We start from the raw sequence: 22,043 nt of genomic DNA, 5'->3' as shown, positions 1-22,043 counted from the left end.
TACTACACTCATGCAAACAATATAAACATTTATAAGCACTTTCAAACCATTAGCAAAAATTATGAAAATACTTAAATTATCAGAAGTTAATAATAATAATAATAACAATAACAATAATTATTATTATTATTATTATTATTATTATTATTATTATTATTATTATTATTATTATTATTATTATTATTATTATTATTATTATGTACAGCGTATGTAGTATGTATGAATGCTATTATATTTACACTGGCACTGGAGGCAAAATGTGAACACAACTCCAACACAGCTGTCATCTTTCGCACGCAGCAACTCACTACACAAGAGTTCTACGTCATCAGTATGTGCGATCTACACACACTTTCAGCAGCGACGCTTAGAATTCTATGCCCATAGACTTACTATTATGCTATATTGTAATGTACATAAATGAAATGTGTATACTGTAAATACACTATTTCATCTTTCTGTATAACTTATAGTACACTACTGTAGAGGATTTGAATTGGATTTCATGAAAAGGACCCATGAATATAATTTCATAGATGAAGCAGGATTCAATCTGGCAAAAAGGAGGTGGAGAGGCAGGAACATAATTGGTCAACATGCCATTATTGAAGTCCCTGGCCAGCATGGTGGCAAAGTAACTGCGGGCCTCTCCACTGTCATGCAAACCTGGGGCCATATAACACTGCACATCTCCTTACATTTCTGGGTCATCTACAGGATTTCATGGTTGCACGTGAACAGCTGGATCAACAAGCAGTGCAACCTGTATATGTCATTGTTTGGGACAATGTGAACTTTCACTGTGCTGTCCTGATACATGAATGGTTCACAAACAACCAGCGCTTTATAAACATTTCCCTTCCACCTTACAGCCCCATCCTGAATCCAACAGAAGAGTTTTTCTCTGCGTGGAGGTGGAAGGTCTATGACCGGCAGCCCTACACTGGGGAAACTTTACTGGAGGCAATAGAACACACCTGTGATGGGACAACTTTGGAGTCTAGTCAATGCTGGTTTCTGCACTCAAGAAGGTTTTTCTTATGTTGCCTGGCATGGGAGAATATTGCCTGTGATGTGGATGATGTGGATGAAGTCCTCTGGACTGGCCCCACACAAAGACATGATGATGTTGAATGAATCTGTGAATTACAGAAATGTGCTTTTAATTTAGTTTTATTTTTAATTAATTCATTTTTGTTATCTACATTCAGCACTTCATATCATTCTAATTATGGTCATTTGTTAAATACACTTAAATATTTCCTGTTAACTACATGCCCTGAATGCCGTATCTTCAATTATCTGATGTAGTGTCTAACGAATATTCTGTGGTGAATATATTTTTACTTGTTGTGTAAAAACTGATTTTGAAGTGATAGTTTGATTCTGACAGAAGAATCTGAGGTTTTGTGAATGTAGTTCTGTTTAAGGTTTTGAGAAAATGGGTGGAGGTTTCAGCAAATGTGTTTTAGCAATTCAGAAAAACTGGAATAATAATAATTACAACTTGCCTAATGAAGCGTTGATTGGCGCTTCAATGAAACTCTGGATGTCTACAAAACTATGAGCCAACTGATTTCAAAAAGCTTTTTCATTTTACTGTAATACCTGCACTAATTTTCCTCCACTCTGGATTTTTTGACTTGCATATATAATTTGTGTGTTGTCATGTGTTGTGATGGTAGTGAGACGGCGGCCGTAAAAACAACACAGGAGGTTGAGCCGGAGATGGTGAAGATTTTCGCTGATTTACCAGGAGGCACAGGATTAAAATGAGTATCAGAGGGATTGAGTTCAGGTTGAGAGGTTTGGAAACAAAGTTAAAGCGGCAAGGGTGAGATTGTGCTGCCAGGCAGGAGAGTCTCTTCCAGAGAGAGCTGCAATAGGAGGACCACAAAAAACATTTCTGGATTGAGTCAACATGGACAAGCTATGTTTGTGTTTGTGCGTGATTTCCCCCTCACTACACAGAAACCTTGTTTGTCTGTGTATCTCTATATTTCACTTTAATCATCTGGACAAAATCCACCAAAACATTTGAGACTCCAAAAATTCAGCTGAAATATATTTAATAGTAACAAAATAACATTAACGTATAACATTAATATCAAATGAACAGTGGACATTGTACAACAGTTCCTGAGTTGTTACACACATCTTTGACACTAATGTCTAAAATGACACACTGTTGTTACTGACAGGCTCAACACTGCAGATACACACTGAACAGTGAATACTGTAAATGTATTTCCAATAAACAGTTTATTGCAATATTTACAATAAGGTATGGAGTGCTACGCATTCAAATGAAAAGCTCCAAAAAGTATATGCATGTATGTACATTTATAATACTGAGTCAAACCTGGACAATATGTCCAATACTCACAAAATAATTAGTAAAGCACAAAAGGTCACTTATACACAGAAACAGCACTCCAAGAAATCATCAACACCACCTTTATAGTACATATTGAGTTTGCAGCATATTGGAATATATGGTGTTAAAATTCACACTTTATTCTGTACTTGTACATGTTTGTTTTCATTTGTAAATATAGTCATAGGCTATTAAATTGTGCCTTCTAGTCAGCTCATGAGCCTTTTGCAGCCTGCTACTTATTGCCTGTTTAACTACAGTATGTACAAAAACATGTTTCGTCCTCTGCATGTGAAACAAACTAAGAACAAGGATGAAGTAAACAATTTACGTCCACTGTAAAAAATTGAAGAGCTATAAAAGAGGATTTGTCCAAAAACAGTGAGGGAATGTAGTTTACAGTAACCTTTGTGATGACACTGTGATATAAACATCGACCTCCACAGCTTTGAAATCGTTTTATTGTACAGTAGCTTTATGTTGAGTATAAAATGAGAAAAATATGTAAAAACCAAATATTTTCATGGAATTTAATATTAATAAACAACAACAAAAAAATCTGTGGCATTGCAAAACTCAACCAAGTGCCACAAAATGATATTAAAATTACTTTGGCAAGTCGGCTGATTTGATTTTGATGTGCATCAGAGAATAATGTGCCATGTTAGACTCCAAACTTTACCAAGTGGAGCATCATTGTTGCAAGTTTACTTCGTCGTGGTTACATCGTGTCCTCTGTGTCGGCTGTCAAATAACGAAGGAAGACTTGTGGCGGAAATGACCCTATGAAAAACAGGAAGTAGGAAGTTACCTTAGATTTTCTTTTTTTTGGATTTGACTTCCAACGAATGCGGTGTGCTTTGTAAGTTTACCTCATCCGCGTCTCCATACTCAACACTGCTATTCTGTGCAGGCCAGTTGTAGCTGAAATAAAGTGAAACAGAATGCATTAAAAAAAAAAAAAGTCAGGATTTTGTATCCTTTCATCAGAGCTGCAGACTGTACTCACTTATTTTCATTGTGGCCTTTTTTGTGGAAGCATCCACGTCTGAAGGAATGACAAATGGAAACCGCCAAGCATAAGAATGCAACCACAGCACCAAACACCTTGAGGAAAATCCCCAGGATGTCAACGTCATCTGCAACAGGGCACAGAGAAGTGCTCTTGAGAGAGTTACGTGGCCTGAGACATATCGATAGCCTTTAACCATGACTTATATCATTGCTGCATTTTCATTTTTATGTATATCTTGTGTAATTGCCACACTCCTAAAATCCTCACTTAATTGTTATTGGCTTCGATGAAAATAAGAAGAATTTCATGTTCATTAAATACACCAACTCAAGATACCAAACAATGAAACAAATAAAAACAAACTTTGTCTGCTTATCACATTAAATAAGAAGAATTCAGATGATGTACAGTAACAAATTTTGACATTTAATAATAAATGTGATAAAAATAACGAATTAGATTTTTTACATGAATTATGGTGAATGTCTTTTGTTTGTTTTTTCCATTATTTTTTCTATAAAAATGTTCAAATGTTCAAAAATGAACAACTCCTACAACAAAATGAATGCCTATAGTGTGCAAAAACACTTTAACTGTGTGGACAGCTGCTTGATCCTTTCTGCTTCATGTTCTGGCTGCAGAATACGCTGTCATGGGCATGTTAGCATATCAGGGGCGTGGGTGTCTGAAACTGTTGCTTCCCAGCGAGGTGCTGGGATCAGACTGACCTGGACAGCCGGAGCTTTCCTGCATCCAGTTCGTTGCAAAGGGATGACGCTCAGCAGAGGGAATTAGTTTCCCTTAGCTGCCTTCAAATGGCAGTTATAAGCACAAAGTATGCTTGGCCTTCAAATAGTTTATATAATATTTAGTGGGAACAGTGGTGCTTGGGGTAAAATTAATGAAAAATATTGATGTTTGCTTTGAGATAAAGTTTATTTCATTCCTACATGTGAAGTCGCGCCTGTCTTGTCCTCTCTGTGTTCATATGTTTTAGCTTCCTTCTGTTATTTCACACTTTTTCTCTTTGCCGTGTTAACTTGAAACTTGAGAGTGAACGTGTCTGATTTTGCTTTTGGCTTAAAGTGCTGTCAAAAGACCTGCTTGGCTGGTGTGAATGTCACTCACAGACTTCCATTATTTGCGTGGGACACTGTGCATGCCCCGCATCATTCTTTGCCTGGCAGTAGTACTCCCCCGCGTCCTCCTTCCTGACCCTTCGAAATTTCTGTGGAGACATTTTTAGAAAACTGTCAGTGCACTGACACGCAGACGAACTGTCAACAATAGGATGTCTGGCTGTGGTTGAATATAGCGACATTTTGGCCTTCAGATGGATTTACGGGCTGCTTTTAATACTGCTGTAAGATTTTAGATTAGAGGGCATCGCTCTATGTTTTATAACATGGTTAAATTTCTGCCAGATGTTAAACTTTTACCTGGAAACACATCAGTTTGGCTTTAAATGCAACATTATCCTTGTTCCATATGCCAGGTTTTGGATAAGTGTTCTTACTGGCTCTTTTTACACACGAGGGTTAATCCTGCTCTTAGTCATATAATGCTTAAGGTTTTATTTAGATTAAGCGGGTAACATTTACATTAGATAAGCTCTGACAGAGAATACCCGGCACTAATGAGTCCTGTCTACAAACAGAACAGACAGGCAGGGAGAAGAAGTTTACATCTGTTCATTTAACAATAATAATAGTAAATAGTGAGTGCTGCCGTGCCTCAAGAGATATTTTGCACAGACAATAGGAACTGAAATGATAAAGCCATAAATGTAGCAACAACAGGATGCTTGTCATTTTTGTACCAGGCCTCCAGTGTCGGGGTTGATGCTGTAGGAAGAGTTGGCAAACTTTGCGCTGTTTTTGGGATCCTGTGGAAGCTCTTCATTGTTGTGAAACCAACGGTACTGAGGAGCGGGAAAGCCCTCATTTTCCAGACATCGCAGCTCTGTTGATGTTCCCACTGTGACGGCCTCTGGCACGCTGCACCGTGGTACAACAGGTTTCACTACACACAAAAAGCACAGATTCACATCAGGCTGCTGAATGTTGTGTAGCATTTACACACTGCTGAAAGCGATACTTTTACTTACTAAATGGCTAAAGGATAACATTTCATCATTTCATCTGTAACAACATACTTTGCTGGCCAGGATTTAAAAGTAGCAAATACGTCCATAAAATTAATCAGGAAACTGTTGACTGAGCTCAAAGACCAAGTGGGTGATTTCCTCATTGACTCCCACACAATCTGTTTGCAACCAGAGGTGTTGCCACCTGCTGGTCACTATAAAGAATGCAGGTTTAAAGAGCATTCACACTGGCTTCACTTTTCAGACACACAGGGTTGTTGTCCATAAAGTCCATAGTGGTGCACAATTTATATACAGGCAGTGGTTATGCCACATACAGCAAACACTGCTGGCACTCGTTTTTTGTGTTTCTCTGTGTGCAGGCCAGGGTCTGCAACAGGCTCCGTGTCTAAAGACAAGTCTGCGACTCCCTGAGGTGAAGTGTGTTCTCAGCCACTGTATGGTGACAAAGAGAACTGTCATCAAGTGATACGTAAGGTTAAAGTTGGAATTGTTATAACGTCGCCACAAGCCCCAGATATCCCGAGTGATTTATGTAAGTGGGTGTTAAATGGTTGTGATTGCTGTCCCAGCAGGCCACTAGCTTAATCTACCAGCACCTCAAAGGCAACGGTTAAATGCATGGCAACCTCACAGTGACAGCAATCATGATGTAGCTTTATATTTCAGAAGTAAATTGAGTGTAAAATGTATAAACTGCCACATAATCTTAATATCTATTCGATCATAAGAACAAAGTGTGATTAGAACTTTAGAGGGTTGACGATATAGACATGCAGTGACTTTTAGCTCTGCTCTCCATACCTCTTACTGCAAGACTAATAAGTATTTCATCAAAGTCCCTTTGATCATCGATGGCGGCCACCTCGCAGCGGTACTCTGCTGTGTCTGATCGAGTGGCGTTGAAGATCAGAATGTTGGCCGGCTCTCTGAGCTGAGCTCTGCTCTCCAAGTCCCCTTTTGGAGAACGACAGAAAGAGAGAGAGATGGGGGGGGTGAAAAACACTTTACAATTGCTCATTCAAATACACAGCGTGACTTCACGGCTTAAAAACAGAATTCTGAGCCAAGGTCTTTCAAGGTAGCGTTCACTCAGCTAAGCTTTGAGTGCTGCGACTTTGCTTTGAAACACTGTGCTCTACTGGTTTCTCTAAAAGACAGTTTCCAAGAGGTTTACCTGCTATCTTGTTTTGAAAGTACACATAACTGGGAACACCATTTTTAATCTTTTTCCACTCGATCCTTGGGTTGTTTGTCGAGATGGACTCTATTAAGCAGGTCAGTTCGATGGCTGGGAAGAAAACAGAACGCATGACAGCATGAGAGAGAGGCAGGCTAAATCTGGAAAAAAGAAACGGTACTTTGGTTAAATAGGTTAGTGTGATTTTCGAGCAACTCACGCTCAAACTCATTTGCCCAAACAATCTTGTCCGTGGTCCGGAGGATTACCCCAAGTGATGATGGAATGTGACCTGTGGAGAAAAAAAAACACAGGCAGTAAACGCTGAGTAACCCCGATTGGACACGCGAGCATTTTCATTAGCAGACATTATAAACCGGGCATGTTGCCTAATAAACACTGGATTAGACCGACAAATATAGCTGACATAAGTGTGCCACATATTTTTAATGAACTCCTTGTAGAAATATACTGTCATTAACATTTAACTTGAATTATTTGTGGCGTTTAATTGGATAATAACGTGACTTATGATGAGTCGATGGAAGAGACCAGGGCTAGTTGTAAATGATAATGAAAGAAAACAGAGATTTGACACGAAGGACTCTGTAAATATTTGGATAGTGACCCATTTTTTGTTGTTGCTGTTGTTGTCAGCTTTAATCCTGCGCAAGATGAAATCCAGACCGAGAATGCAGCAGACAATGTAAGTAAGCGTGCAGACAAGAGCCAAAGTCACTTTAGCTCAGTTACTAAGGATCAGCAATGCTCTTGTAATAAGTTGCAGGACAGAATAAAAGGATTTGTGTTTAGTACTGCAGCACAGCCGGCTCAGACCAAGTAAATGACACACAGGCTTTAGCCATTAGCAAACATGACAGTTGCTATATTGACTTTATTTCACACTGCTTGTTTTATAACAGAAAGGCTCCAAACATTAACTGTATATAGAAGATGGATGTTGCCACTGTAACCTCACTGAATTCCTATGTTGTAGTCTCAAGCTACACACTCACATGCAGTAGTAACTAAGGATGCTCCTGGTAACTAATTTGCTAGTTATTTAAACAAGAGAAAAAGTCAACCCTCAGAGAACATTCAGAACTGAAGTGAAGTGATGAGGTTAAATATTAGCCATACAATAACTGCACATGTATTTGAGAGCTATTTGAAGCCGCTAATCACATGTCTTGATAATCAAGTTGAGTTTTAAATGTAAATCTGTTGGACACTGTGCCATATATAATAGTCACAGTACTTAATGTCACAGTACCAACAAACCACAGCCCTGGTTTGTGGCTGGTGGCGTCACAACATTTCTCACCGGGATGGAGCTGCCACTGCTTATTAATAAAAACCAAATAAGTAACTTAGCTAACTAGTATCTTTGGTACCAACTAGCAAGAGGCAGAACATTTTAATGTGTAATCAAGTAGTCGCATGCATCCCTAGTAGCAACTTGGTAACTGCAAAAGCAAGCCTAACTTGTTCTTTTGTTTTCAAAAGGATGTGAAACTAACACAGAACATTCAGGAAAGTGTTTACTGAGGTCATAGGTCAGTGAAGTCCAGTAATTTTACTTTCTTTTTGCAACCAGGAGAAAAACCCGGAGAAAGAATGGAAGCAGATTTGAAGCAGATTTTCCTCTGGCCTCACTTTTCCAGCCTGGAGCTTATGTTCAAATTTTATGCACAGCCTGCTGTTCCCATCTTCTGTGTGTGCTTCTCTTGCACAGTACCCTCACCTGCATGTCACGTTACCAGGTTAACCAGCGATTTTTAACTGGCTGCAAGTTTGAGTGTGGTTGGCCCTCCAAATGTTTACCCCCCAGCTCATCACCAGCAACAGGGATGTCCTTTAGCCATTAGAAGTGAGTGTAGTTAATGCACATATGGTTATATTAGTTGATCATAATAAGACACACATAACAGAGTTTTCTTCCTGTTCTCTCTTTCCACAGTCACATGCTTGATCAAAGAGTGTTGTTTAATTGTTGGGGTTTCCTCTGTATTATTGTGGAGTCTTTACCTTACAACAGGTGACTGCTGTTGTGATTTGGTGCTATATAAATACAATTTAATTGAACTGAATGCAAGTTTTTAATTTCTTTTTTTAAGCGACCGTTACACTGGAAACCATTCTGGGGACATTAACTATTAAAAAAGGGGGAGTTAGAGATGATATCTTTATATTGATTTCTGACAAAAACACAGCTGCAGAGATAGTTTGCATCACTAGTTATGTTAGATATTATGGATGACGATGCGCCCCTGAGGAATAGCTGGAAATGGTCAATGATGTGTCACCCAGTAGACCAGAAAGCCCCCAAGTCATTTCAGTATTTGGTGCAGTGTACTATTAAAGCGTTTACTCACTGAAGAAAAAAAATACTGGTTTAGAGAAGGGGTGCGCAGTTCATCCACTTTTACACATCGTTTAAAAACCATACACACTAAAATATTACTAGAATTACATTATATTATTATAATGTACATCTAGTATATAGTATATTATATTACTAGAAGTACATGTACATTTTTTTGTATTTTTTCAGGGCTAGCTCCTTTGCTAAATCATAATACTAATTCATACTGAGGTTGCAAAATAAATCATTTATCAAGATCCCCAAACAAATCAAATCAGAAGCACAAGAATAACTTCACAGCGGGAATGAGCTCACATTTGAACCATACTTAATCAACCATCTTCGTTTCCCTCTGGCACAAACACAACACATGAGACGCGCTTATTTTAAGTTCAGTGCTTGAGCGAAACGCTGAAAGCAATCAGTGTTATTTTGCAAATGTCAGATTATAACGGCGAGAGGCGTAATTCACAAGTTTTGTTCAATTTGGGTCCGCCGAATGCCAATTTAAGTGGAAAATACGTGAATCTGGGGACGAGACGGGTGTGCAGTGTGACATCGAATTAAGGAAATGTGAAAATTACTGCTCGGCAAACACAAATAATTCAACAGTCTTTGCTAAGGCTAAATAAGTAGGTTTCTACCTTCCCTTGGTACCCTATAGTCAACATTTTTTTGTTCCAAATACAGTAATTACTGAGTACACGCACAACGAACAGCACCCATGCTGAGTAATGAAGGCAATCACGCTCCCAGTGGGGGCAGTAGTTAGGGTTTCAAATAGAGGCTGAAATTAGACAATAATAATCTGAGCCGCCCCTGAATACGACAAGACATCCCTCCTGTTTTCCCGAGGCAGCGTGCACTCTGACTAACTCCGAGGGATTTGAGCAGCCTTGTTAGGACACGGGCGTCCCTGAGTTGTACATTGTGACTGGGAGCCAAAGGGAGAGCGAGCATATAGCCTTCAAGTGATGAAAACATGGGTCCAACCAAAGCATCCGCTCTTATAAGCACAGCTGCGGACAGTGATGAGATCTGACTCGCAGGTCTCAGCTTCCGTCTCTGCTGCTGACTTTCCCACCCTGTACATCAAGGGCTATTTTTACCACAGCAGTGACTGGACATCCCGAGAGACGCGACGAAGGCCCGTCCAACTGAAGCTCCCTCGACATATGCACGTACTGACCCTTCAAAATGCCCTTTGAACTGCTTCTTCCAGATCTGCGAGGTACTCGTTTTGAGGAACGATATTTTTGAAAAAAAGAAAGAAAGAAAGAAAAACAAAAGCTCTTTCAAATACTGGAACGTTTAATTAAATCTGCAGCTGCAATCACACTGCAGACTCAAAGTATCACGTAAGAGAAAACAACTGCTTTCGCAGTGTTATGGGTTGCAACACGGCCGTGTGTGATGTGCTTTTCAAAGTTTACAGGAAACAGATCTGCTCGAGTTCATCTGTTTTCATAAGTATGTTGTAACGCTGACAAAATCTCCTTAGAGGATACATCTCCCGTGTTCATCTGAACAAAAACCATGGAGAAAAACAAGTTTTTAGCCTTTATTATCTGGGGCGAACAAAATCTAGAATCAGTGCGCACCGGTTGTACAAGCAGGAACGGCGTTAACAGGATGTTATTAAAGGTTTTTCTCATCTCTCTTCCAAATAATGCAAAATGTAGGACGTGGGAAAGAGTAACCACAGTCAATTAACATGACAATGTATAACTAATTACTAATGCGAGCTTAAAATAAAAGCACGCAGACAACAATGTTTGGTAGCCTCCCTTCCCCCGTGACATGGTGCAGGCTGAAGAGAAGACAATGTTTCTGAATTATGAAAATAATCTCAGCGCTTGCTGGAAAGCAAACAGGGGCTCATTTTTAATCCCTCTGTCATTCTAATGCAAAGACAAAGTAGGTCTATAGTCAGTTCTGAGAGAAACTGGCTTTTAAATAGCCACATTCAGCAATCCTCTTACGCTCTAAATATGAAAACAACCACCCATCCCTGTCCCTGCAACAAAAAGTTGTTGATCCAGTGAATCTATAAAAAGCTTTTTCCCAGACATTCCAGTGCAGTCGCAGCAAATATGCCGAAGACAGTGGATGGAGCGAGGAGGCCCACTGGGATTTACAGCATACTGGAGTGACTGCGTAACAGAACAACTCAACGCTCAAGCAGATTTGATTAAGTTGGTTATGTTGTTATAAGAACTGGGAGGAAATAAACTGTTCATTCAAGCTACGCACGTGACACAATGACTGCAGCACCTCAGACAGATGAAATATAAATGAAGTCCCAATAAAGCACAAGGCCGATAAAATATAACTCATTTTTCGCAACCTATAACAACGCAGCTTAAATTACATAAAACAGCAACGCCAACAATGTTCATATTTGATAGAGCGTGTGTTAAACACTAAAATACCAGATATCCTCTGGTTCCTGCCTCTCATATGTGAATATATGATTGTAAACTTTATGAACTTGGAAAAAGCAATTTGAATACATTTTTGTGGTGTGTGGGAAATGGGACTCTAGCAGTTTTTTATCATCTATTGACAGAAAAATGTATCAATTGCTCCTGAACAATCATTCAAGACAATTAGCATTTAATGAAATCCTAACACAAAAACTCAACGGCCAATTCATTAGGTACGCTTTGCTCATACCAGGTTGGACCTTTTTAACTTTTAGGAATGCTTTAATTCTTCAAGGCATATGTTCAACAAGGTGGGGGAATCAGATATTTAGGACCATGCTGACATGATAGCATCACGCAGTTGCCGTGATCTGTACCTCCCGTTCCGCCACATGCCAAAGGCATTCATTGAGACAAGCTCTTGATATCTGGTGAGTGCAGAGGCCATTTAAGTATGGTGAAGTCATTGTCATGTTCAAGAAGCCGGTTTGAGAAGATGAGTACACTGTGGTCATGAAGGGTGGACATTGTTAAAACTACACAGGCAGGCTGAGGCATTTAAATCACGCAAACTTGGTATTAAGCAGCCAAAACTGAGCCCAGAAAACATCTCCAACACCATTACACCAACAGCAGCAGCCTGAATAGTGATATAAGGATGGATCCATGCTTCCTGGTTGCTTACACCAAATTCAGACTCTACCATCATCAGATCAAATCAGTAAACATTTTTCCAAGCTTTTCCTGTACAGTTTTGGTGAGCACATCTGTTTCCTGTTCTTAGCTGACAGGGGTGGCACATGGTGTGATCTTCTGCTGCTGTAGTCCATCTGCTTTGAGGTTCAACATGTTTTGCATTCAGAATGCTCTTCTGCGTGTCCTCATTACTTACTTATATTTATCTTCTTATCAACTCAAAGCAGTTTGGCCATTCTCCTCTGACCTCTGGCATCAACAAAGCATTTTCAACCAGAGAACTGCTGCTTACTGGATATCTTATCTTTTATAGTAAACCCCAGAGGTGGTTTCATGGGAGATTTCCAGTGGATCAACAGTTTCTGAAATACTCAGACAAACCCGTCAGCCATCAACAATGATGTCACAGTTCAGTTTAAACTTCAGCATGTTGTCTTGACCATTTCTACATGCATAAATAGACTGTGCCATGTGACTGGCTAAATAGCTATTTGAGTTACCTGTTGTACCTAACAAAGTGGCTGATGAGCAAATGATTACAGATTTTTATTTTTGATGCAAAGTCTCATTCATAATGTCCAAAGCCCAATTCTGAGTCCGGAAAATCTCAGAAATAGCATTTCTTTTTTTTAACTTTTCAATTTTCTTGCAGCATAAAGGAAAAAAAAATTAACAATGTAAGAATTACATCCAATTTTCTGCACATCAGAATCACAAGAAGGCATCTATTTTTACCTTAACTTAAAATAATTCAGCTTTACACATCAGTGCGTTCCAGTTATATGCAGCATGAATCACAATATGCTAAATGCAAAACGTTTGAATAACGATTCATTTTCATTATTCAAACATGACAGCACCCTAAAGCTCAAGGTCAGAACATAAACCAAATCGTGAGCTACATTCACACACAGCTCGGAGTTTTTACAACCAAAACTTGAGAGCATAACAAATGAACCTCTGCCTGTCATCTCCGCTTAGTCATTTGATTTACTGCTTGCAGAGCACCTGGGTGAAAAGTTCAACACTTAATGGTGCACCCACCCGCAGCCAATTAGCCGACGCAACCATCAAGCATCAGCTGATCGCCACAAATCTCTAGCTGTTGCTGCTGCACATCATCTTGTCACCGCTGCCCTCGACCTGCCTCACTCATGGCACCCCACTCACCATCACTATCGATCAATCACCACGTGATCAGGAGAGGTCAAACTACAATAAAATGAAATTCAAGCAGCCTCAAATGTATATGATGCATATACATATATGCAACAACCAAAAAGACAAAGCATTTTAAATATATATTATTCACAGGCCCGTGTTTCTGTGTACCACAGGTCTCCACCATGTGGCTGCCGTCTTTTTATACTAAAGTAACGTTTGCATTGTTTGTATTCTGGAAATTTCTTTAGAAATTAGTCGACAAGTGAGCGTGCAATATGTATGATTTCTAGGCTAGGTTACACGTTTTTAAAATCACGTAAAAAAAAAAAAATTTCAAAACGTCAAGGGTGCTCTGACAACTACGTCATTTTCCAGCTCGGATGTGAGGTTTGCTCAAGCGTAAAACAATCAAATACAATCTTCAATCGATAATGAACAGACTGTTAAAACGCCACAAAACAACAAAAACGTTTTCCTGACATTTCCCAGCCCGTTTACACGTCAAGCTAACGTTAAAAAACGTCCTTGTCGGCTCGTAGCGCTGACAGAACCGCTACAGCTCGGATTTAACTTGACTGTAGTCGCACCTCGCCGACTCCGATATGATAATAGCTTTGTGAATAAGCGGGGGAAACTCACCTAGGCTGCTGTAAAGCACAAAACAGGCTACGAGTCGCGCAATCGCCATCTTGCAGCGTATCATTTATCGGTTACAGCTGCACACACTCAGCACCTCTGAGAGGTAAGAGGAGGATGAGGGCACAAAAGACTGGTGGATGTTGCCATCGACGAGTTTCCATAGCTACAAGGGCTGCTGTGTGGGGTTGCGCCCTGAACGAAGTCTGACAGGCGGTAGGCGGTGCCAAACATGCCCTCCACCACCTCCTCCACACACACGCACAATTCTGACCGTATGTTCTCGTGGGAAAGTGGCGACCTACACCCTCTAGTGGTTATTTTTCTTTTTGGGACCTTAAAAGACCATAATAGGGAAGATTTTTTCCCCTTTATTAAAAGAAACATATAACAGCTGAAAATCAAGCAGCATTTTGAGATCTCTTGCTCACGCTGACAGACAGACGCATTATATACATGATCAGAAGAAAAGGATGCCGATGCAGATTAACAGACTGGATATAATCTTTTACGGATGATGCTTTGTTTTGTTCTCCCCAGTTCAGTGTGAATAAGAAGTACAACTCATGCTAAAGTCTCCAGTGAGCTGACACTGTAATTGGTGTTTGAACTGAATCAGAGAGGAGAGGGAACAAGGCAATCATTGCATCAGAGTCTTGTAAATAAACATGTAACGCTGCTCTCTTCTGTATGCTCGGGAGGACTGTCCCTCTTTTTCATATAAGATAAAATGGTGAGAAATGCATAATCAGGATGATTTAAGATGGATGTAGGTCAGTGTTTTGATCATCAAAAGTGGATGAGAAACTGATTTATTTCTATGAAAAAAAAATTTTTTTTCTCTATTTAATTTCCTTGATACAGTAGGTGTGAGTATATTTATGACAATCAGTTTCAATGTTAAGAGTATTAAAGATGTTGAGTATGTCGTCTGGATATTTGAATACAGTGAACTGATTCTTCTGTTTTATGCATGGAATAGACATCGAAACTGGAATGAGAAATAAAATAAAGTCATTTAAAGGTCCATCCACTATAGCGTCAACTATCAGTTTGACTTCTCACACTTTCATTTAGCTTCCATGACACATTTTTTACATTTTTAAAGAACCGTTATGATGGAAACCTGAGACACATACATGTGAAAAAGAGAGTTTTTACAGGCCTAAAGGGACTTGTGGAGGAACTTTGGCACACTCTTCATTACAACATTGCTTCAGTTCTTTGAGGTTTATGGGCATTTGTTTATGCACAGCTCTCTTAAGGTCCAACCACAGCATTTGATTGCAGCACCTTGGTTCTTTTGTTTTTGGGCCATTCTCTTTTAGATCTTCTTCTGTGCTTGGGATCACTGTCCTGTTGCATGACCCAAATTGTGCCCAAGCTTTAGCTGCCAGGCAGAAGGCCGGACTGAATATACAGAGTTCATGACTAGATGGTCTGGTTCTGTGGGAGCAAAACAAGCCCAAATCATGATCGCTCCACCACCATGCTTGACAGTTAGAATGAGATTTCTATGCATGCAGTAGTGATCTGCAAACAGTCTGAGAAAACGTTCTATCTATCTATCTATCTATCTATCTATCTATCTATCTATCTATCTATCTATCTATCTATCTATCTGAAAACAGTTGCCTGTAAGACCCCGCTGAGGTCTTCGGCAATAATTAATCAACACCACAAGGGCATAAAGGCAGAGGATCCCCCCCCCCCCCAAAAGGAATCCTCACCAAAACAAATATAACAAAAATCACTGATGATGCAACATTTATTAAGAAAGAACCTTGTGCTTTTTTATCTTTATTTCAATTTCAAAAGATTGCAGCGTCCTCTATAAATTGTTTTATATTCCCGACATCAAAGTGTCCTATAAAGATTCTATTAATATGATTTTTATAGAGTTGTATTTCCTATAATTGTTTTTACAAATATCAGCTTCTTGGATTCCTGGAAAAAGCAGTAGATGGCAGTGTGAAACCAGAAATAATAATCTGCCAATACATCTCACTCATCCAAAGATCAACAGCATGTATGTAGACATAAGGTCTATAATTAGGTATGCATATATTATATTTTGCATTTCCACAATTTCACAGTCACATGATGTGAAACTCTTCTGATGCAGTTAAGGTTTAGCCCACTGAATACAACCGTGTAGTCCACCCACTACAAGAAAAAGAAAGAAAGAAAAAAAGACATAAAAAGGCAACATATTACAGATGAACTTGTTGCCCTCTTTGAATACTCATGCTCCATCAGACCATGCTGCCCTGCTTTCACTGTTGGTAGTGTTGCTAGGCAATGGTTCCTCTGTTGAGAAGCTCTTCGTGGCTGCCCTTTTGTTGCAGCTCAGACAAAACTGTACATTTTGATTGTTTTACAAAGAAATATCCAGGTTTGTCATCTTCCTTTTTGAGAAAAAATGTGAAGACTTCATTTTTCTGAGTGAAATGGAAAAAATATGTGCCATGCTTCAACTAATTAAAGAGCCAAATTAGCCAGAGCATCACAGTGTGACAGTGAGTCATATTACAGGTGTTGCTCATTGGCACCTGCATCTGTGCTATGTAGCTGTTGTACAAGGTGGTGGCTGTTTGCTTGAGCCATCGTGCATCATTTGCACAGTGATTATATATCTTCCAAGCTATGAATAATGCACTGCAGTTGGATTTAATATCCACCCAGTCTTTCCAGTCTCAAACCCGCAAGCCCTCTTCGTGCAAGCTTGATAGGCAGGTCTAACACCAACTAAGCTATTTAAGGGGTTGAAATAAGCGCAGGATATTAAAGCATATCAGCAGGTAAAACCTTCAGTGAATTAAAGGAGCAAATTTCTTTCTCTAGTTCGTGCTTTGCGCTCCTTCCTGTGAGTTTTGACATTTTGCAGTATATCATGAAAAACAGAAACTGCTGCTGAATGGATAAACGCCTGATAAACACATTCTGGAGTTTAAACATTTTGATTATACTCTGAAGCCTCAGGGTTTTTATATTTTATTTGTAGTACAGCGAAAATTCTGTAAAGACTCTTCATCTGTGAGGCCAAATTGACCAACCTTGGCCTTTGTGAATAAGAGACAAAATTCTGAACTACAATAAGCCTTTTGTTATTGACTGTTGTCTGCATCTCTCTGCTACAACTCCACTAGATTCAATGCAACAGAAATAAAGCACAAGAAACATCACATCTTTTTAGTTAGTCCCCTTAGTCAATGTGCCATGCACTATAACCTTTAATAATGGTTGATCCGCATTAATCTGCATGCAGTACATCTATAATGTATTTTACTGTTTACTACTTTGTCCATGATTTCTATTTTTTCTTACAAGACTTAAATGGTTAGTCAAATGGAGGCACTTAAGTCCCTCAAGTGTAAATACTGTATATAATAACAGCTTCCTTATAGCAGCTTCTAAAACCAGTGTTACAATGTGCCTTAATATTAGAAAACAATAAAAACAGAGATACAGGAAACATGGTAAAATAGCTGTAATTGTACTTTTCTTGCTAGAGATTTAAACTTGAACACAGCTTAAAATATAGTCTTGATTCTGGCTTGGAAAAGCTATAAAACCATTCAGTAACAATCTTAAAATCAATCTCTTACAAAATTAAAAGCCCACGTGGCAATTCTCAGCGTGGTGTGATCTCTTTTCCTGGTTTTAGTTGCAATTTTAAACGTTCCCTTCAGAGTCATGTGATTTATTTCTGAAATCTTAGCAGTCATGAGACGAAGGTAAGTAGGGCATCTTCTGACTCTTTCGACTGGACCAACCATGGAGAGATTATTCAGGTGTTTTAAAAGACTTGCTCATGACCGAAACATTTGCCCTTCTTTGCCAAAGCAGTCACATATTTCACTTGCAGCGTATCATCTCTAAACTGCCGGATTCATCAGTCAGTTACTGCGAAATACACAGCGAGCTGTGTTCTGCAGCGAGAGAGTTCTGCAGGTTATTCACAGCAGATACTTTCTGTTTATTTCATTTAAAAAAATCAGGGCAGAAGTGAAAGAACATACCAGGTCGCTGTCTTGCACAACGGCAGTAACGCGCTGTTATGCCGTGCAGAGACGCATCATTATAAACCTGCTCAAGATAATGGCCATCCATATCCAAACTTTAGACCTTATACACTTATTATATTGTGTATATAAATGCCTTATATGCAGTTCAGTGCCCAGTACTTTTACATACTGCTGTTTCTCATGCTTTTCACACTGAAAACAAATGATACATATGTTGGATAGATGAAGGCACTCCACATCTTAAGGGATTTAAAGAAATGCTAATGTAGACTATCTCTGGCTTTATATTGGTCATAACTGTCACACTTTCTTTGATGGATATTCTAATCTCTAAGTAACCTTCTGTGAGAGTCAGAAACCTGCTCTTTAAAGATTCCCATAAAGCCTGCCATCCCCCTCCATGCAGCCATCATTAGTGTGTGTGTGTGTGTGTGTGTGTGTGTGTGTCTTTTTCTCTTCCAAATATTTCTGCTGCATATTGTTCCTGTTCTAACTGTATAATGTAAGTACATTTAAGCTGCATTGTGCTTTTTAAAACTGCGAGATTCCTGAGGCTGTGTAGCTTGCGCTGCTTTTGATCTTTCATTTTAAATGTAACATTTTTCTGATTGCAGCTGACACACATTCGGATGGAGCTTTCATTAAAAAGCTGCAGCCAGAAGAGTCGGTGGGACTTTAAGGTGCAGCTCAAAGTCCCAGACACAATGATCAGATAGAAAAGGCAGGAAAAGGAACAAATGCTGGGGAGGTTAAAGTTTCACATCATGTCAGATTGAAGGAGGCAAATGGGTTCGTTAAGGAGGGATTCAGCGTCCTTCTGCGGCATTATGTAACTATTCACTTAAATTAAATTATCTCTATATAATATTAATGCTTCAGCTCATTGTGACATTTATGGATATCCTGATAACTGTTTATTTGTGCCCTTTATAGCATGATTAGTTACCACACAGCAAGAAGCCAGGGGCATTTCTGTGTGGCTTTCCTACAGCTGCTCCAGTTTTTTCCCCACAATCCAGAGACATGCAGCTTAGATCAACTGGTGATTCAAAAATATACCGTAGATGTAAACTGGTTGTCGGTCTCTCTGCATTAGATCAGTGACCTGCCCAGGGCGTACCCTGCCGCTCTATCCATGACAGCCAGGAAAGGCTCCAACCCAACTGCAACCCTGAACTGGATAAGTGGAGGAAAATGGAGGGATGCATTATTTATCTGCACTTTCTCTAAAGCTGCAGTTTTCTAATGTCATTGATTAGAAATTACAAATGATCTCTGTATAAAATTTCAATATCTCAGCCAATAGAAGAGCTGAATTATAGATCAGGTTATGAAACTGAAATTACAAACTTAAAATAAAATAGCTTCTTATTTTACATCTGCTTCCCCTGTAAAAGCAAAACAAAACAAAAAACATAATGTGTAAAAGTACAGTACAATTTACTGAAGGAATTTTCCATGTTAATTTTTATGGATTTGTTTAACCACACATTGAAATGTACCATTTATGATATAAGAAGGACAGAATAACAGGTTACCTTTTGTGATATTGATTTCACATATGAATCATGTGATCAGGATAAGGAAAATACAAGATAGCCCCAGTGTTGTTAAAGGTTTGCAGATGTAAAATCTTGAAAATCAATCAAATCAGCTGTGCCTTCATTGCATTTGTATGATCGTTGTCATTAGAAAAAGGCAGAAGTTGACTAAAGCTAAAATCACCTGTGAGGATATAAAGCTTATTTTAACTGTTGTGCAGAACAGTAACAGATTCTTGAACCAATTCTCTGAAGCCACTGACCCCTTTCATCCAGTAACTTTACTGAGTGTGTCAAAGTGAACGTACATTATCTGCTTTACACTCCAGGCCACATTTGTCAAGATGATGCTGAATGTGATGTGAATGATGTCTTGTAGCCTGATCCTCAAGGAACAAAAGATTTAGCTGAGTTTTTGTTTTCTCACTGAGGTTTTTCAAGAAAATTAAATGAAAAGTTGTGTGGTAGAGAGATGTCTTTAGAATAAATACTGAATAACTCCATATTTTGCATATACTTGAATACTTCTACACATCTGTGCTTACAGTACTTTTTTAAAAACAAAAAGTTCACTGAATTGTTTCAGCTAGTGATGGGTAATAGTTTAAATTCTTCTGTAAAAAAAGGAATAAACCATAGCAGTATTAAACACTGGGAACAGACTGCACTGTTCAGCTTGTAGCACTGTAAAGTTTGTCTGCTGGTTGCAAATGGGATTAACTTTACAAAAGTTATGAGAAAAGTCAAAAGCAGTAGGCGAGTTCTTTGTGTTCATTGTGTTTTGCTCACGTGCAGAGATTCCCGCCGTTGGCCACAACAGCTTGAACTCCTTCATCAACTGAGCCTCGCCCACAGTGAAGCTGATCACATTCAGAGAGGCTAAATGGCACCGTGATGCTGCACAGATCAAGAGTGTAGAATTAGACAGCGCTGCATCTACAGCTCTTTTTGCACTGTGGTATTTATAGATTTCACAAATGAGCTGGAAAATAGTGCGATGCACAGGAGAAAAAACACAGATGTTTAGAGGCTTATTGATTTTAGGTTGAACTTCAAATTTCTGCTTTTCTTCCACACCCTGGTCTTTTGCTTTATAATGATAATAGCTGGGTGTGTTTTCATTAAGAGGAGCTATTTCTGGAAGCACTGTACACCTTTACAAACATGCAAAACCTTGGCAACTACACTTAGCTAAATGTGTTTTAATATAACTGTCATCAAAAAGCTGAGTGCAGGGCTTTTGATGGGTGTGGAGATGCTGCGTGCGGGTAGTTATATAGACTCACTGCAAATCAAGACTGAAAAAAACGTTAAAATTAAATTATTTAACCTTCTGAGCTAAGCTGAAAGACACATGTGAAGGATAGTGCTGTGATTCGGTGCGCTGAGAAAAGCAAAGCGTGGCGCTTCGCTACTGCCGTATTTTCCCCACAGATACACAATTTGGGCGGGCTGTTCACAGACTCTACTGATGACCACTGAACATGACAAGTGATTCTCATCTGAGGAGCACTGCAGAGAATCAAAGTGACTTTGAGGCCCTAAGCCCTCCTGCCAGCACAATGGATTTGTCAGTCACATCTGCTGCTTCATAGACAAACAGAGACAAAGGACACAAAGATATCAAATTGTTTTTGGATCCTGCTTTTAAAGGTTATGTTTAGCATTTACGCCTACTTTTAATTGTTCTCATTGATACAATAATTTCTGTGAAATGCTGCAGTGTGTCTGCGTCGGGCAAAAAACTGGAAAAAAAATTGTTCGAAAATAATTCACTTTATTTTTTCTCTGGGTTATAAAAGTTATATGAGATTTTTCTGAGACACTACAAGGCTTACTTAAGGATTATTTCTTTGCCTCGCACTAAATCCAAATGGCCCACATGTTAATTCACACAGTCCACAAAGTCAAGCTCAGCACAGTAGATCAGCTGATCTCAGTGCCAGCCCACATGAGCTGAGAGCTCAGCTGATGCCCTTAGTTAATTTCAGGTATGGCACACTAATTAAGCTAATTATCCTTATACATGCTTATACAGTTGCAGCACATCTGCAGGCCACTTCGCAGCCATCCTCCACCTTTTATTCTTTCTCTTAATTAGTGTCATGGCAACTTGATGCATTTTGAAGGTGCAGTTATGGTCAACATTGAAGTTCAAGCTGAGCTTCAGAATGGGAAAGAAAAGTGATTTAAGTTAGTCTGAAGGTGAAACAGTTGCAGACAGGCCGGTAGGAGTATTTTAGAAAATGTTGAACTACTGGGATTTTCCCATATAACCATCTTTAGAGTTTATAGAGAATGGCCTGGAAAAGAGAAAATATCCAGCTGTCTGGGTGAAAATGTCTGGTTGATTAGTCTGGACTGGTTAAGTCTATGGAACAGTGACTCAAAAAACCCACTTGTTACAGCCAAGCAGAAGAGCATCTCTGACTGTACAACACATTAAACCGATGAACTAATTGGACTAGAGCAGCAGAAATCCACACTGGGTGTAATTCCTGTCAGCTA

The 22,043-nt window shown here is 39.2% G+C and overlaps 1 protein-coding gene across 1 annotated transcript; it reads right to left on the bottom strand.

The window, feature by feature from the left end:
• Window positions 1-2,052: 2,052 nt before the first annotated feature.
• On the bottom strand, window positions 2,053-14,281 carry jam3a (junctional adhesion molecule 3a). Its single transcript, XM_026193249.2, has 9 exons — window positions 13,970-14,281; window positions 6,900-6,971; window positions 6,677-6,790; window positions 6,304-6,456; window positions 5,212-5,414; window positions 4,521-4,620; window positions 3,387-3,516; window positions 3,250-3,301; window positions 2,053-3,160 (listed from the first exon to the last, which is right to left on the bottom strand). Exons 1-9 carry the CDS (start codon window positions 14,031-14,033, stop codon window positions 3,125-3,127), a joined length of 924 nt encoding a protein of 307 aa, XP_026049034.1. The 5' UTR covers window positions 14,034-14,281; the 3' UTR covers window positions 2,053-3,124.
• Between the last annotated feature and the right edge of the window lie 7,762 nt (window positions 14,282-22,043).

The sequence above is a fragment of the Astatotilapia calliptera genome, chromosome 14 (assembly GCF_964374335.1).
Source record: "Astatotilapia calliptera chromosome 14, fAstCal68.1, whole genome shotgun sequence".
Taxonomy (NCBI): domain Eukaryota; kingdom Metazoa; phylum Chordata; class Actinopteri; order Cichliformes; family Cichlidae; genus Astatotilapia; species Astatotilapia calliptera.
This window is presented reverse-complemented; position numbering and strand designations above follow the sequence as displayed.